The 14,357-nt window shown below is 33.4% G+C and overlaps 1 protein-coding gene across 1 annotated transcript in view; it reads right to left on the minus strand.

The window, feature by feature from the left end:
- CFAP54 (cilia and flagella associated protein 54) overlaps positions 1 to 14,357 on the minus strand; it is a 107,203-nt gene that overhangs the window by 22,977 nt on the left and 69,869 nt on the right. The window contains exons 49-58 of the mRNA XM_048302155.1: positions 13,767 to 13,820; positions 12,204 to 12,417; positions 11,768 to 11,862; positions 10,071 to 10,240; positions 4,890 to 4,992; positions 3,369 to 3,507; positions 2,306 to 2,463; positions 1,922 to 2,107; positions 569 to 695; positions 108 to 263 (exon numbers count right to left, since the gene is read on the minus strand). Coding sequence (XP_048158112.1) covers positions 108 to 263; positions 569 to 695; positions 1,922 to 2,107; positions 2,306 to 2,463; positions 3,369 to 3,507; positions 4,890 to 4,992; positions 10,071 to 10,240; positions 11,768 to 11,862; positions 12,204 to 12,417; positions 13,767 to 13,820 — 1,402 coding nt within the window. The remainder of the gene's footprint in view (positions 1 to 107; positions 264 to 568; positions 696 to 1,921; positions 2,108 to 2,305; positions 2,464 to 3,368; positions 3,508 to 4,889; positions 4,993 to 10,070; positions 10,241 to 11,767; positions 11,863 to 12,203; positions 12,418 to 13,766; positions 13,821 to 14,357) is intronic.

Genomic DNA, 14,357 nt, shown 5'->3' on the forward strand with positions numbered 1-14,357 from the left:
ATCCAGACCTATTCTAGTTTTACAGTAAAATGTCTCCATTTCAAAAGACACCATGCATAACATTGCCCAGGATGGCACTCAGGATGTACAAACAGGGGTTTATTTACCTATCTGAAAAAGAAGTTCAGCTTCCATATCTAATTTTTTTGTTGCAGCTGCTCTGCAAAGTTTCAATGCTGATTCTAAATGCCTGAGAGCATGTAGCCATTGGGAGTGATCTCCTCTTGCAGCTGTAGAAGCCACTTTTTCAGCTAGTATGTGTCCTAAAGAAAAAAACCAAAACAGTTCTTTGTAAATTATTTAGTAGACAACCGATTTATACAAAAATAAGCAAATTCCTTAGAACAAATGCTGCTACATATTTACTGTTACAATCCAATTCCCAAAAATTCAAGTGATTGATGGATATAAGTACAAAACTATAATGTTGTTTCACTGTTGTATGATGCCATTAAGGTTTACCTAGACCATTCAAGAGAAACCCGAGCTACACCAATCAACCCATTTACAAAATATGAGTGAAAATTAACTAAAATTTTAAAATAATAATGAGTTCTGTTTTTCTTACCAATTTTCATTTTGACTTGAGCTAACAAATTAATATGTGGCAGGTAGATATTCTTTGTAGGTAAGACCAGGCAAGTCAATGTACTGTCTTCTATTTGCCGTTCAATGGGTTCACCACAAACAAAAATCTATGAAAGGAGAATCCTCAGTAAAATCAAGTTACAGACAGCAAATTAAATAGCAGTTTGAAAAAGTAAGTTAGGTATTGCAAAACCCTCAATGCAAGTGTCTTGTAAAAGAGCACTGGAAAAGGATTTGATAGGCCTGAACTCCTTTACTTCAGTGTGTACTTGTCTTGCAGAAGAGTCTTTTGATACAAATAAACAATTTTAATGAACTCTTGATTGAATTTATTAATGTTAGGCTTCGGTTTTTAAAAGAAAACTCCCTCAAATCAGTCTTTAAGAAATAGATCTCGCAAGTAACCACAGCTCTGGAAAGAAACTGTCATTTCTACAAAGAAATCTGACATCCAGCAAAGGCCAGAAAAGAAAGAAATTAGCATGTATGGACCAGTCAAACCTTTCATTCATGGAGATAAGACAATGGGGAGACACTGTAAAGTGTCAAGTCACTTGAAGGCTAGCAAGTCACACAGCTGGAAGTTTGAGTCTGAAGTGATTCATATGATTCTTTATTACTTAGGGAAATAAATATTTCAGTGGATTAAACTTCAGTTTTAGAAACTATGAGGAAAGAATTTGATCCAAAAACTTTTCTCTGTAACCTATACTAAGTTCAGGGAGAAATGCCTATCTGGTTTTGGATCCCAAATAGGTAAATGGTTTAGTGTTCTCACAAAGTTCATATCTTTAGATTTTTTTTTTTAATTACATATTTAAATTTTTACATTGAAATTATTTCTTCATACCAATTGTAACAATCCATCAACCTAAAATATCATTCTACTTTATATAGATTGTCCTGATTCAAATTATTCTAAGACACAAAGCTAAGTTCTTGGATGCTTAAGAGTTAGGAATTTAATGAGATCCACATTCTCCCTGAGGTGTTGAGTATGAATATGTCCCTCATTGCAAATGGGAAAAGTGAGCGTTCTGCATCTCTTTAGAAGTCAAACTACCTATTTCATTTTTCACATCTGGATGTGCATTTTGCAGCTATTCAATATTTTTAAATTCTGTGAAAATACCACACTACATAGGTGAGCATGCATGATGAGTATGGATAACGTTTGGTAAGATGAACTACTTCTTCATACTATTCTAACGTAGTTAAAACTGGAGTGATCAGTTACTAGGAATAGCCCTTCTGAATAAATTGATAAAACAGTTTCCAGGATAAATAATTAAGGCTATTGGAAGGATTTGGAAATGCACCAACATGTACTCACTGCTTTAATGGTAAGCTCATGTGCCAAAACAAGCAAGTTTAATGGTTCCACTGCAGAAGAGCAATGTTCTGTATCCTCTACTATTTCCAGTGGCAGTATGTCTGCCAGCAGAAGCATGCTCTTCACAAGAGTCAAAGAAGCTGGCAGAGAAATAAATGTATCCTCTTGGAGTAAACCAATGATATTCTGTTTGGACATAGACAACAGAAGCCAAAGTAGTTACTATCTTCCTGTCTATTTATGAGGACAAAGCACGCAAAGTGAAAAAAAAATCTGTTTCAGAGGCACTATTTCAAGCTTCTTTAATGCTGCTATCAGCTGTTCTGACTACACACAAAAAAATGCATCAAAGAAAAGCAAACAGTTTCTCCTTTATGCTCAAACCTGCAAAAGAAGTTTAATGTCTGCCACAGGACGTTTTTCTTGCAGGTCAAGAATAGCAACTTGCACCATCATTTCAGCCTGAGTCTCAATATCACCAAAGGCTTCTGCCTCTAATATTACTTCTTTTATCACGCTTCTGCGCTCAGCCACATCGTTTCCTAAAAGAAGAGAATATATGAATAGTAAAAATACAATAGAAAATACTTTATTGTGTGTTGTACCATTCTTAAGTAATTTCTACACTAAAAAGTCACAGAAAATATATTACAAATTCCACACTCCACATGTACCATTTCATCAGTTTTGTGTCAAATTTACTTTTAAAAGAAAGAAAAACCACTTAGTTTCTAAACTGCACTAGGTTTAAGTTCATCCAAATGCACACTTTTTATGCAAGCCACCAACAAAAATATTAAGATATTTTAGATCTGTTCTACTTATTCAAAAATCTGATTTTAGTTAAAATTCCAAAACAGTATGGCCTTCAGAACAATTATCTAGAAGTGATTAAATAAGAGTTTGGCTACAGACTTAGACTGATTTTGATACTTAAGTGAGCATCAGAGTTCATAGAACTAAGGAATGAAAAACATTTTATTCATAACCAAACTTCAACAAATGTATTTTGCAATCTGTCTCTTAAATCTTTAAAAAAATAATCTGGAACATTTTTAGAAATTATGTAGGGATACTTCATTTATTGGAAATACAGAAAGTGAAAAATATTTTGAGACTTTTAAAACCAGAGGTACTCGGCAACAGCACTTTTTAAAACAGCCATACCTTCTTAATTACACTAGAACATTTGAAACTTTTAGACACAATTATCAAAAGATAATGACCATTAAATTAAAATTAATATAATACTTCCTGTTTTCATGCTCTAGGAGAGAATTTACTCATAAATATATTTTCCTTATTGGGTTGGATGAATTTAATACAAATAATAGTTCCATGATAATACAGCCCCAGAATTAACGTTAATATTTTTAAATTATGAATAAGAATTGTGCCTGTATAGGCCCATTATAATCCCAAAATCTAAACCAAGAAAGAGCAGTACCTTTCATATCACCAACACCCTGTATCTGTGTCAGGAGTGCAGTCACTAACATTGCTCGACACCTCAGCCACAAACGTGCGTTCATGTGCTCTTGGGCTGTTACACTGGGAGGCAGTTGAACACCTTCAGTGTTGGAGCCCTAGTAAGTTCCAAAAGCAAGAAAAATGTTACTTTCTGAGTAACATATTTTACTACAAACAAGGGTACAGGGCAGCATCAGTCTAAAATAAATTAAATTAATACAAATATTTAACAAATAATAAAAACATCATAAACAGAAGTTTATTTGAAGGGTAGATACATATTTTTAATAACAGGAGGCCATTTATTATTTACATTTTAATATAGATATAAATAATTTAAACAATTTTGAATATTAAACCACTTTTTATGTGAGACTCCATAAGTATATCTATATACTACATTTTTCATGAAGAATAATTCTAAGAGTTTGGATTTTATTCCACTCAAACAGGAACATTACACAAAATTCTAAGGCACATAAAAGTCTAATTGTAGAGCAGGATCAGTATCAATTTCTGGTACCTCAATAATGACTATAAAGAAATTTTTATGTTTTGATTTCTAGTTTTTTGTGTTTCTGGTGTTTAGAAACAAGTATTAGCATAATGTAGTACTACAAGTGTTTGTGAGAATTCTCAGCTCAACTCCTTGTGCTATCTAAATTTATTCTTAAAAATTCTACAGTCCATGTTCTACAATTTGTTTCAGCAAGCAATCAGTTGCAATCAATTGCAATGGACAATGCACCACCTGCATTTTACTTATACAAAAAATCATCATGACTGACTTGCACTGAGGCAAATGAGAAAAAAAATGCTGATAGCTCAGGTACTGGCTATAGGACTGTCCTACAACAGACAGAAAATAATTACATTGCATACAAGAAAGTCCAGTCTCAATAGACATTACAAAACCTCACTGCTCAGTTGCTCTGTCCATATGAGTCAATTTGACTCACTGTGCACTCAAGAGTGACTGTGTGGTGCGTGACCAACAGGTTTTCCAAAGCAGAGGTCAGAATCCCTATGTGTTGGACAACAGAAGTCAGCTGAAATCTTGCTCCGTGTGGAATAGCAATTAGGTGAAATGGTCCATCTGGCTCTTTGAAAGAGAATTCAGTTTTCAATCAGAAAATCTAAAGTACCTTAACTGAATAATACAAGATTTTCAACTGATAGCTATTGTTTACACTTTCTTTTTGTTTGAGGAGGTTTTAAACAAAAGAAGATTTTCAGTGCTGCCATTTGAGAGTATAGAAATAACAACTGTAATTCCTAACCTCATACAAATTATAGTGATGATTACAGACACATTGAGTACACCTTAGGCAAGCAGGTTATCGGAAGTGTGTCAAAGATCATTTTCTCCCTGGATTAATGGTAACCACATAATACAAATGACTGCTATGTTCTAATATTATGAAAATCACTCAACACTTAATACAAGACAGATTTGTATACAAAGAAAGATTAGTTTAAAACAAATATCTACACATACCAAACACTCCCTTTCATCCTTTTCTTCGTGAAAATGTGTCACATCCATGCTAAAAACTTTTGCATCTTGGAGAAGTCGAATTGCAGAGAAAGCCAAAGCAACACTGTGGTATAGAGCAATATTATTTAAAAATACTATTTATATTCGCTACTTTATGATTTTATTAAAATAGATACTTCATTTTTCACTGTGTCACAGATGTAAATCAGCAGTTATCAATTTTTGCTTCAGTCAAACAAGATTGCGCTCAGACTATTTTCTGAATTTGTAGGCACTACATTGTGAAAGTGACAAAACAGCAGCAAGAGAAAAAGTTCTGCCAATAACAGACATAACCCAATAGTATTTCACTGTTAGGGTGGTCATGCATTGGAATAGGTTGCCCAGGGAGGTGGTGGAGTCACCATCCCTGAAGGAGTTTAAGAAGGATCTGGATCTGGATGATACAATTTAGTGGTTTAGGGGTCACAGTGGTGGTGCTGGGTTGATGGTTGGACTTGATGAGCTTAAGGTCTCTTCTAACCCTGATGATTCTATTGTTCTATGAATAGCATATAAGCTAAGATATATCATATTCTGTTGGAGCAATCAAACAGAACTCCATTATAACTTCCAGTCACACACACAACCATAGAATCATTTTGGCTGGCAAAGACCTTTTAGAACATCAAGTCCAATCTTTAAATCTAGTCAAATCACTAGATCAAGACCATTCTGTCTCCACTGATAGGTTCTTAGAAATTAGAAGATGTAAAAATACTGAAAATTACAAGATATATTAGGAGAGTTCTATGTCATCCACAACCAAGGTTAATACCTTCCTCCTTAAAACTTTCCAGGCTATACATTAATCCTTCTGTTAAATCCACATGGTCCAATACTCACAGGATCTTAGTAAACACCATCAAGGTGATGAGGCAAAACCTCATCAGTAAGAAATCACATGTCATTGCATCTACTGTACCCCACACCCCATACCATAAATTCTTTTCTAGAGTTCACTTTGAACAGAACCTAGAAAGATACCCACACCATTAGGACTGGTGAAGCATTCAACCCTACATGTCAAAAAACAATGGGCTTGGATCTCAAAATATTGTCACGTTTCTTAAAATATTAACTACTGGGTTTTTTGCTGTCTTTATAAGCACTCAGATACACTCAGATAATGTTCAATTTTCATTACATGTACAAAAATGTGTAGCTATAGCAGCAGACTTTGTGAATACAATTATTTTCGTGATATGAAGACATCTGCAAAGCCATAGACAGAAGATGTTTTTCATAACAAGAATTGTTGTCCAGGGAACTACTACTCAAAATATTCTGAGAATTGCCAAAATCAATGTCTCCTTGTATTGGTTTTTCCCAATTGTACATTTTCCTTTATGTCTGTAAATCTTTACTTCTTCCATCTCTAAAACATTTTTGAGTTTGGTTTTGGGGGTTGGTTGTTTGGTTTTTTTTACAATTCTACATGTTATCTGCCCACAGAAACATTTTTCTAATAATACTAAACTACCAGTGAGTATCCCTTGCTCACCACTTAAAAGGTTTTTCAGCAGGTTAATTGTTAAAAATGTATAACCAAAGTTCTTATCTATGCTGGCTTTTTACACAGAGAGACACTCTTTACATAGAGACTGGCTGTCGTGAAGCACATAAAAAAAAAAGAAAATAGAAAAGCATTATTAACACCTTAACATCCTTTTTACACTGCCAGGACAATGTAAAGAGCTTTTAATGCAAGAAAAATTCAGGATCTGTGAATTTACTGCTTTTGAGATGTTCTAGACTGATGGCTGCAAAGGCAAAGATCTTGCACAAAGAAGTCAGGACAAGAGCTGCACTACTTCTAAGTTACTCACATTATTCTGTCAATATATGTATAACCACAGGATGGATAACCTCCTGTTGAGATAAGAGAGCAGTTAAAAGTCTTCCTGTCATTTCTGATTTTATCCTCCTTACTGTTTTTGTGATGCAGACCTGGATGGATTACACCAATTCAGCACAAATAGACCCCAAAGTAACAATGAGAACCAAACCTTTCACAATTCAATTCTCATGAATCTCATTCATCATCCCTTTACCTCAGATTTATTCAACAAAATGAAAACAGAATAAATCAATGTTGAATTTGATGGCAAGTTTCTCTCTAGCAACAGAAAACATGAAACAGAACTTGCTTATAAAAGCAAATAGAAAATAAGGATAAGGCAATGATGTACCCCAAATGCTTCTCTTTTTTTGAGAGTTCTCCCCTGAAACCAGGTATCAAAGTTAAAATTACAGGAAAATCGGACTTTTCTTAAAACATCACTTGAGATGCTATGGTTCACATATCTCAAATACATTGGAGAAGGTACAGCACCCAAGAGTATATACAGGCTATTAACAAATATTAACCTAATTTCCTCAGCACCACTGCCTCCAGTTAACTCCTCTTGTCAACATTTAGCAATATTGAAAATGAGGTTATTTTTACCTACATGCTTACATATAAATTTCTAAAGCAAAATATAGACCACAAACTCAAAGATTCATATACGTCTTGTTTTAAGTCACAATTTATTCACATAAGTAGACAAGCACATATTTGCGTAATTAGAAAGCTCACATTTAGAGGACAGACACCATGTAAGTACTCTCCTTGAGATCAGTGGGATTAGTCCTATACATAAGCTTATTCTGAAGCATATATATTTTGCAAGACAGAAGCTTGTAATGCAGAAGCTTCCCTTGATGAAATTTTTGTGACCCTCTTCTGCTGTCAACAAGAGTGATGTGTCTATATACTTCCCTTGACAAAATACACATCCTTTTATCAGCTGAATCAGAAAGTGACAAGATGATCAAAATAGGAAAGTACAGATGACTATAACAATTTCACCACTAGGTCATCTTGCCAAAGGAAAAAAAAAAGATGAATTTCTGTAATATCATGCAAAGTTTGATTTCTAGACTGGCAGGCAGGAAACATTCAGCTGTCTGAAGAAATGTTTCATTTGTATCTGAGGCAGACATATCAGCAGTTTCCATGGCAGTGCAATAAAACTGCAAACTAGGTTAAAAAACCCCAAACCCTTACTTTGTTTTTTGATGGCTTTTTTCCTGATACTGACCACTATCAGTATATAAGACCCACTAAATAAACACTCCTAAAAAATTTGAGAGTCACATAAAACGATCCATAAAATGCTTGACATCCACTGAAATCCTTGATATCCTAGAAAAAGTTTCTTCAATCTGAGACAAGTTATAATCCAAGAGAGAAACTAGTCTCTAGGATATAAAGTGCATGGCAAAATGAAGGGTCCTGCATTGAAATGTCTTAAATATACTGTAATCAGTTTAGCAGGGTGAGAAAGTTTGGGACAGAACTCTACTAATGCAGGTTTTACCAAGCCTAGTATCAAGCTAAGATTGCACACACGATATTTCATAAGTGTGCATACTGCTCCTTGGTTACTAGTATAGTGACTTTATAAAATTCAGGACAATAAAGTATGATGAGGTGACTGTCGTTGACTGGTTGATTACTCCTTGACAATTTATAGTAAATTAATCTAAATCAAAAGGCACTGAAATAGATTTATATTTCATGATTAGAAATGTCTGCAAATAACCTACAAGTTCTTACTTCACATCTTCACTAATGTCATTACTGCTAAATTATTACAGTCCTAATATCTGAATTTTTGGGAAACTGCTATTTTTTAAAATAGCATAAACAAAACTTGGGTGAAAGAGTATGATGCAGACTGTTACTGTTTTCAGTTCAGTAGTCTATACAGCACTGTAAAGCTCCTGTCCTTGTTAATTTTACTTTTTTTTTATTGCTGTACCATAACAATGCAAAAGAAATTGTGCTATTTTAAAGGTTTTGATTTGGAGGGGTTTTTATTCATCTAAGAGAGCTGAGAGAAGGAAGATGGTTTGTTTTATGATAGAATAAACCATTTTTTGTTAATTCCATAAAAAATCCCATTGAGACTGATTTATTTATTAGCCTGATGAACCACCCACCACTTCATCAGCAATCTTCACCACTATTCCAAAAATAAAGAAATGGTTAATTTTTTCTTTTTTTGATGCTTACTGTGATATAAGATTTATTGTAGCAATTCTGGTGTGTTTAGTTAGATTAGACCTAACAAACATTACAAATACTGATTACATTGTACCAAATCTCAATCTAGTCTGGCAAGTGGTGGTGCTACACCTGTGTATGCTGCATCTGTAGTTGGCAATTTGTACGCTCAAAGATTTTGCCCTCTAATAAAATATTAGATAGAAAGAGCCTCACACTGATAAAATGAAGTATTGTTAAACTATCATCCTTCTTACACAAATTAATGTAAAATTACAGGTATGCTAAACAGAAGAATCATCCTAGCTAAAAGACCAAAACAATGCTTGTAATTTAACATCTACAAAGAGTTAATAAATTTCTGTATGTCCAATATATTCCAAGAATATTAAAATTGTAAGTTCATTAAATTCTCCAGGAGAAATCAGAATCTCAAGAAAAATATCACGGAATTTGGGCATTTTAATTTGGAGAAAATATTAGGCAGATATATACAGATTTATAGAGATAATACAACAGTATTTCAGACACTATTGCTAACAATATAATTAATGCTGCCAAAATCTATTCTAATATGTTAATGTTTACTTCAGTGCATTTTAATCACTGCAATTTCAAAGATAAAATTTTGACATTTTAATCTGAAACCAATAAGTACATCAAGAGGAAATGTTCTTTTAGGACAGTAACACAGGGCATTCTAGAACAAAGTAGAATTCCGTAGTTCAGAGATAACATTAGTGCTCTGTTGTACACTTTAAAATTATAAGAAAACACATGATCTAACATATCCAGACTTTACCAAAAACCATGAAGATTGCAACTTTTTCTTTGTTTTTATACAACACTTTGTCATAAGAACACCCCACAGAGAAATCATGGGCCAATAACTGATCATCTTTTAAAAAGCAAAATAAAGCAATAATTAAAATATTAAATGACTATGTATCTTACATTTCTAAATACACTAATAGGGTTTTTACAGATGACTACTAAGATTTACAATAAAGTAGTAATAAAGAGATTTTTTTTTTTAATGATTGGTGGTCAAGGCTGTGCAAGATAAGGTTGTTTATAGTATTACTTACCTGAGAGCTGCTTGATGCCTTTGCTGAGAAATAGAAGCAAGCTCAAGTTTTGCCTCAATAAGAGCCTCTAAATCTTCCACAGAATACCAAGATATGTCCCCATCATATTTTTCCTGTATGTCCTGTACAAGATAGCTAAGACTTTCTTCAGCTTCTGTCAATAAAATCCCCTAGAGAAGAACACAGGGTTGTATGATTTCAAAAAATAAAGAAATAAACATTTTCTTTAGAAGTATTTTTTTCTGTTATAAACTGCTATCACCACATCTTAAAATAAATCAACTTAAATGCAATATGCCTTTTCTATAAATGGGGGGGGTGTGCGTATGTGTATGTAATTTTGCTTTTCTCAGGTTTACAGAATTGTGTTGAAAGCAGCAACAACTGTACCTATACTATTGCCATGTATGCTTAACTACGTATTTTAAGGCTTAGCAATGTTACTCACTAAGTTCCCATTCTTTTTCTAATAGCTGTACTTGACAATTTTATACCATACTTCTAGCTATGCTTAATAATTTTAAACAATAAATACAATATTAAAAACAACATTAAAGATGTTGAAAGAAGTATTACAATCTTTATCAGCTATACTTTGACATTCTTGTGTACAGTATGTATCCTGAAAGTTCAGCTATAATTTACAGTCTTTCTGATCAACAAAGCTGTAAGAAACTGTGAAAAACACATCTAAAAAGAAGTTAATTTTAAATTAAATCTCACTTGTGGAGCTTTCAGCAGAATTAAATATTAACTTAAAGGTTTGTATCACCCAATACATTATTTTGATCAAAATTCAGAGCTCCACTTTAAAAAAAACACAACCCCCCCCCAAAAAAAACCAACAAAACCTCCAAAAGAATAGAGTAGTTAAAAAAAAATCAAAAGAGTAAGAAATATATTATCCCTCTTAAATGAGCTCTATTCAATTTAAATGAACATTTCTATTTTAGTTATTTTCAAGATGCTATTTTCAAGTTATACTAAAACTTTGAAGTTTCTGGTGTATGACCTATACCAATTGCCATACAAAATCATCCTTCATTCTCCAGATGTACTTTTTGCATTACTTTCCTTGTAACAATGGCCAGAAGTAGATACTTCCAAAGTGGAAGACCTCTCTGAATGAAGAATAGGTCAGCCCTTAATTCTGGTCTTTTTGTGATGTGAAACTGCCAAGCGTAAGGTTTACAACTAAACAAAACAAAATCCTACCAAACAAACCCCCTTCAAACAAAGAAGCTAATAAGCTGTGGCATGTTTTCTTCAAAATAAAGTACCAGAAAGAGCAACATGAAAAATTTGAGATATTTCACATAAGAGAATGGTAGAGAATGTTTTTTATTTGTATAGCATACTGCCCCCTCAAAGAGTATTCTACAGGTGATACCCTCTGAAAGGAGATTATTTTATCTTGAAATCCCATTCAGTCTGTACCCTTTATGCTGAAATAGTCATACTGAGGTCTGATTGTGGAAATATTTCCCATCATTTGAAAAATGATACACCAAAAATGAAAAATGATTGCACCAAATAGTCAACACTTAATGTCCAGCTAGTAAGATTAGAAACAAAAGTTTCAAGTCTCCTTTCTCATACCATCCTCTCATCATAATTTCTGTTACATTGAAGGCATTAGAAATGTTTCTGATCAATCTGCAGTTTCTTAATCCTTTTCCCCTAAAAATCAAAATTACCTTCAGCATGGCCATATTTAATTCATCTTTACAGTCAACAAGATGCACTATTGTGTCTCTTTGTTCCTGTTGTCTTGAATTCTGATCAGCATCAACTGTCAAATACATTGCGGATAAAATTTCAGATAACAAATGCAGAACCCAAGCATTCTCAGTAATTTTAAAAACACAGCCCTTTTCTCTCTACTTACAACTGGCACATTCAACATCAAAATAAGTAATAATGGAACTAAGTAATAATAATAATAATAATAATAATAATAATAAAAGAACCTTAAAAAATCTTAATGCTCATTTCAATAATGACTGAAGTTATTCAGCAACGTTTAAAGTGAGTATTGTTCAGAATATGACATATTAATTCATATGCAGCTAAAAGTAGAAAAACCATGCTTGAAACAATAAAAATAAACTTTTCCACTATCCTTATAATTACCTTTTACATTTGATGCTGCAGCTTTGTTTGGCTCTGGCAAGCTGTTGTCAACAGAATATACTTTTTTTTCAACTTTTTCAGGTATATTATTTATTGTGGCAGAAAGACAAATTATGAGATGCATTTTGGCTAAGGTTAATTTATTCATAATTCGTTGGTTGCACAGTGGCACCACTGTTAAAGACAGACTCCAATTAAATGTATCTTCCAGTACCTACAAGAAAGTTAACAATTGGGACTATTTGAAATTACACATTTTACATTTTTCTTGTTCAAGACATATTCTGCTGCTATTAATAATGACACATATCAATAATTAGCATGAATAATATTAGTAATACTCTCAGTTATTATGAATGAGTTGCTCTTTTTCCTTCCAAACTTCACCCCTTAGCAGCATTTGCTACAGCCTCAGAGATCCATTTTCCAGCAGAAGGTGCATCTATGAAGTTATAGCTATTATCACTGCAAGTTCTATTTTTCTGCATTGTAGGTAAATCTGTAGTTCAAAAAACTCAACTCAAAGAAAAGTCTGTTGTTAGGAAAGGAAAAAATTCTTGTATCAGACAATTCTAGCATATTTCATAGAATCTTTTTGTTATTCATTACAGCATCATTGTTTTATCATGAGTTTAATATTCATGAGTTTAATATTCTCACTTTAGATTAATAAATTTAGAAGTTGAAAGTCTACACAGATTGGCAAGATCATGAGACCAGTAACAGTGCCACATATACTGTGAAGTGTTCAAATCAAAAGCTCAAGATAATGCACAACTTCAAAATAAATCAGGAGCTAGTGAGATCAAAAGCTGTCAAGATACACTTCTCATTTCTGTCCTGTAATATCAACTGTTGTAGGAGACACACAAGCTTGCTATAAACAAAACAGAGAAAAGTGGAGGGGAAAAGGCGGGGGGTTTAATTTCTGAATTTGTTTTAATGTTTTAACTGTCTCACATTCTGCTAGTATTTACCCCTACTAGCTCAATGGATCTGTGAGAAGGTTAATAAAAGGAAATTATTAAAACTGAAAAACACAGAAGTTATTGATGAATAGGACATTTTAAATAAAATGAGAAAATGACGTTTAGACACTGGTTTATAGAGTCACCATTTTAACTTTTTTTTCCCCAGGAATTGACTTCAACCCCCATCTGAATTAGGACAAATCTATGAAGACAACTCTGACTGATAGAAATTATAACATTAAAAGACTGACACTCTCAATATTTTAGCAGGATAAACACCCGACCTTCCATATCACAACAAAGCCTGAATAATTCCACTAGTGTGTTTTGCACAGAAAAGCCACAAATTTTTACATATTAGATCTCCCATCTGAAAATCAGTGAAAGTGGTAGTTGCCCTTCCCTTGAGAGGTCAGTCATAAAATTTAAAATTCTGGAAACAGTAATCCATTGAGAAGAATACGTTTTCTATTTACTGAATTTTTTAATAATAACAAGGATATTTTCTGAACTGGAGAATTCCTACCTTTAGACAGATAAATAAATATTTATGTATAGCATAAAACATTTAACTCTTTCAGATTTTTTTTACCTGCAAATTTGTAACAGTCATGAGAGATTTTGAGGAATCAAATTTCTGTAAGGCCTGTAAAATGGACAAAACCAAAAAAAAGTAATGTGTTACAACATGAGTATAAAATCAATGAGTTAACAGAGGTGGGAGGAGGGAAATTTCCCTTCAAATCAGCTCATTAAACTCAATTTTCTCTGCTTCACTGTCTGCAACACAGGGTAAAGAAAGCAAACATAAAGTTTGTCCAATGCTTGATGATTTTGGTGAAGAAATTTTTCCTACAGTTCAAGCTGAATTTCACCTGGTGTTCTGTCCAGATGTCTAGTGCTGACACACATACTTTGTCATGTCGCCCACCCAAAAGCACCACTCAGGTAAGGGAGACCTTGATTACATTCATTGGGGATTAAATCATCAGATTATTTTCATATGTGCTTGGAAAACAAGGAAAGGGTGGTTATGGGAGAGGCTTACCCAAAAACCTGATCTGCCTGCACTGGCACTTATCTGTGCTCACAGATAAGACAAAAGTCCAGGTCAGTTGTTAACAGCTTCCAACCCTTGTAGCACATTAGTGACCAGATACAGGGAAAATCAAACTGACCTTGG

Source organism: Corvus hawaiiensis, chromosome 4, assembly GCF_020740725.1.
Source record: "Corvus hawaiiensis isolate bCorHaw1 chromosome 4, bCorHaw1.pri.cur, whole genome shotgun sequence".
NCBI lineage: Eukaryota > Metazoa > Chordata > Aves > Passeriformes > Corvidae > Corvus > Corvus hawaiiensis.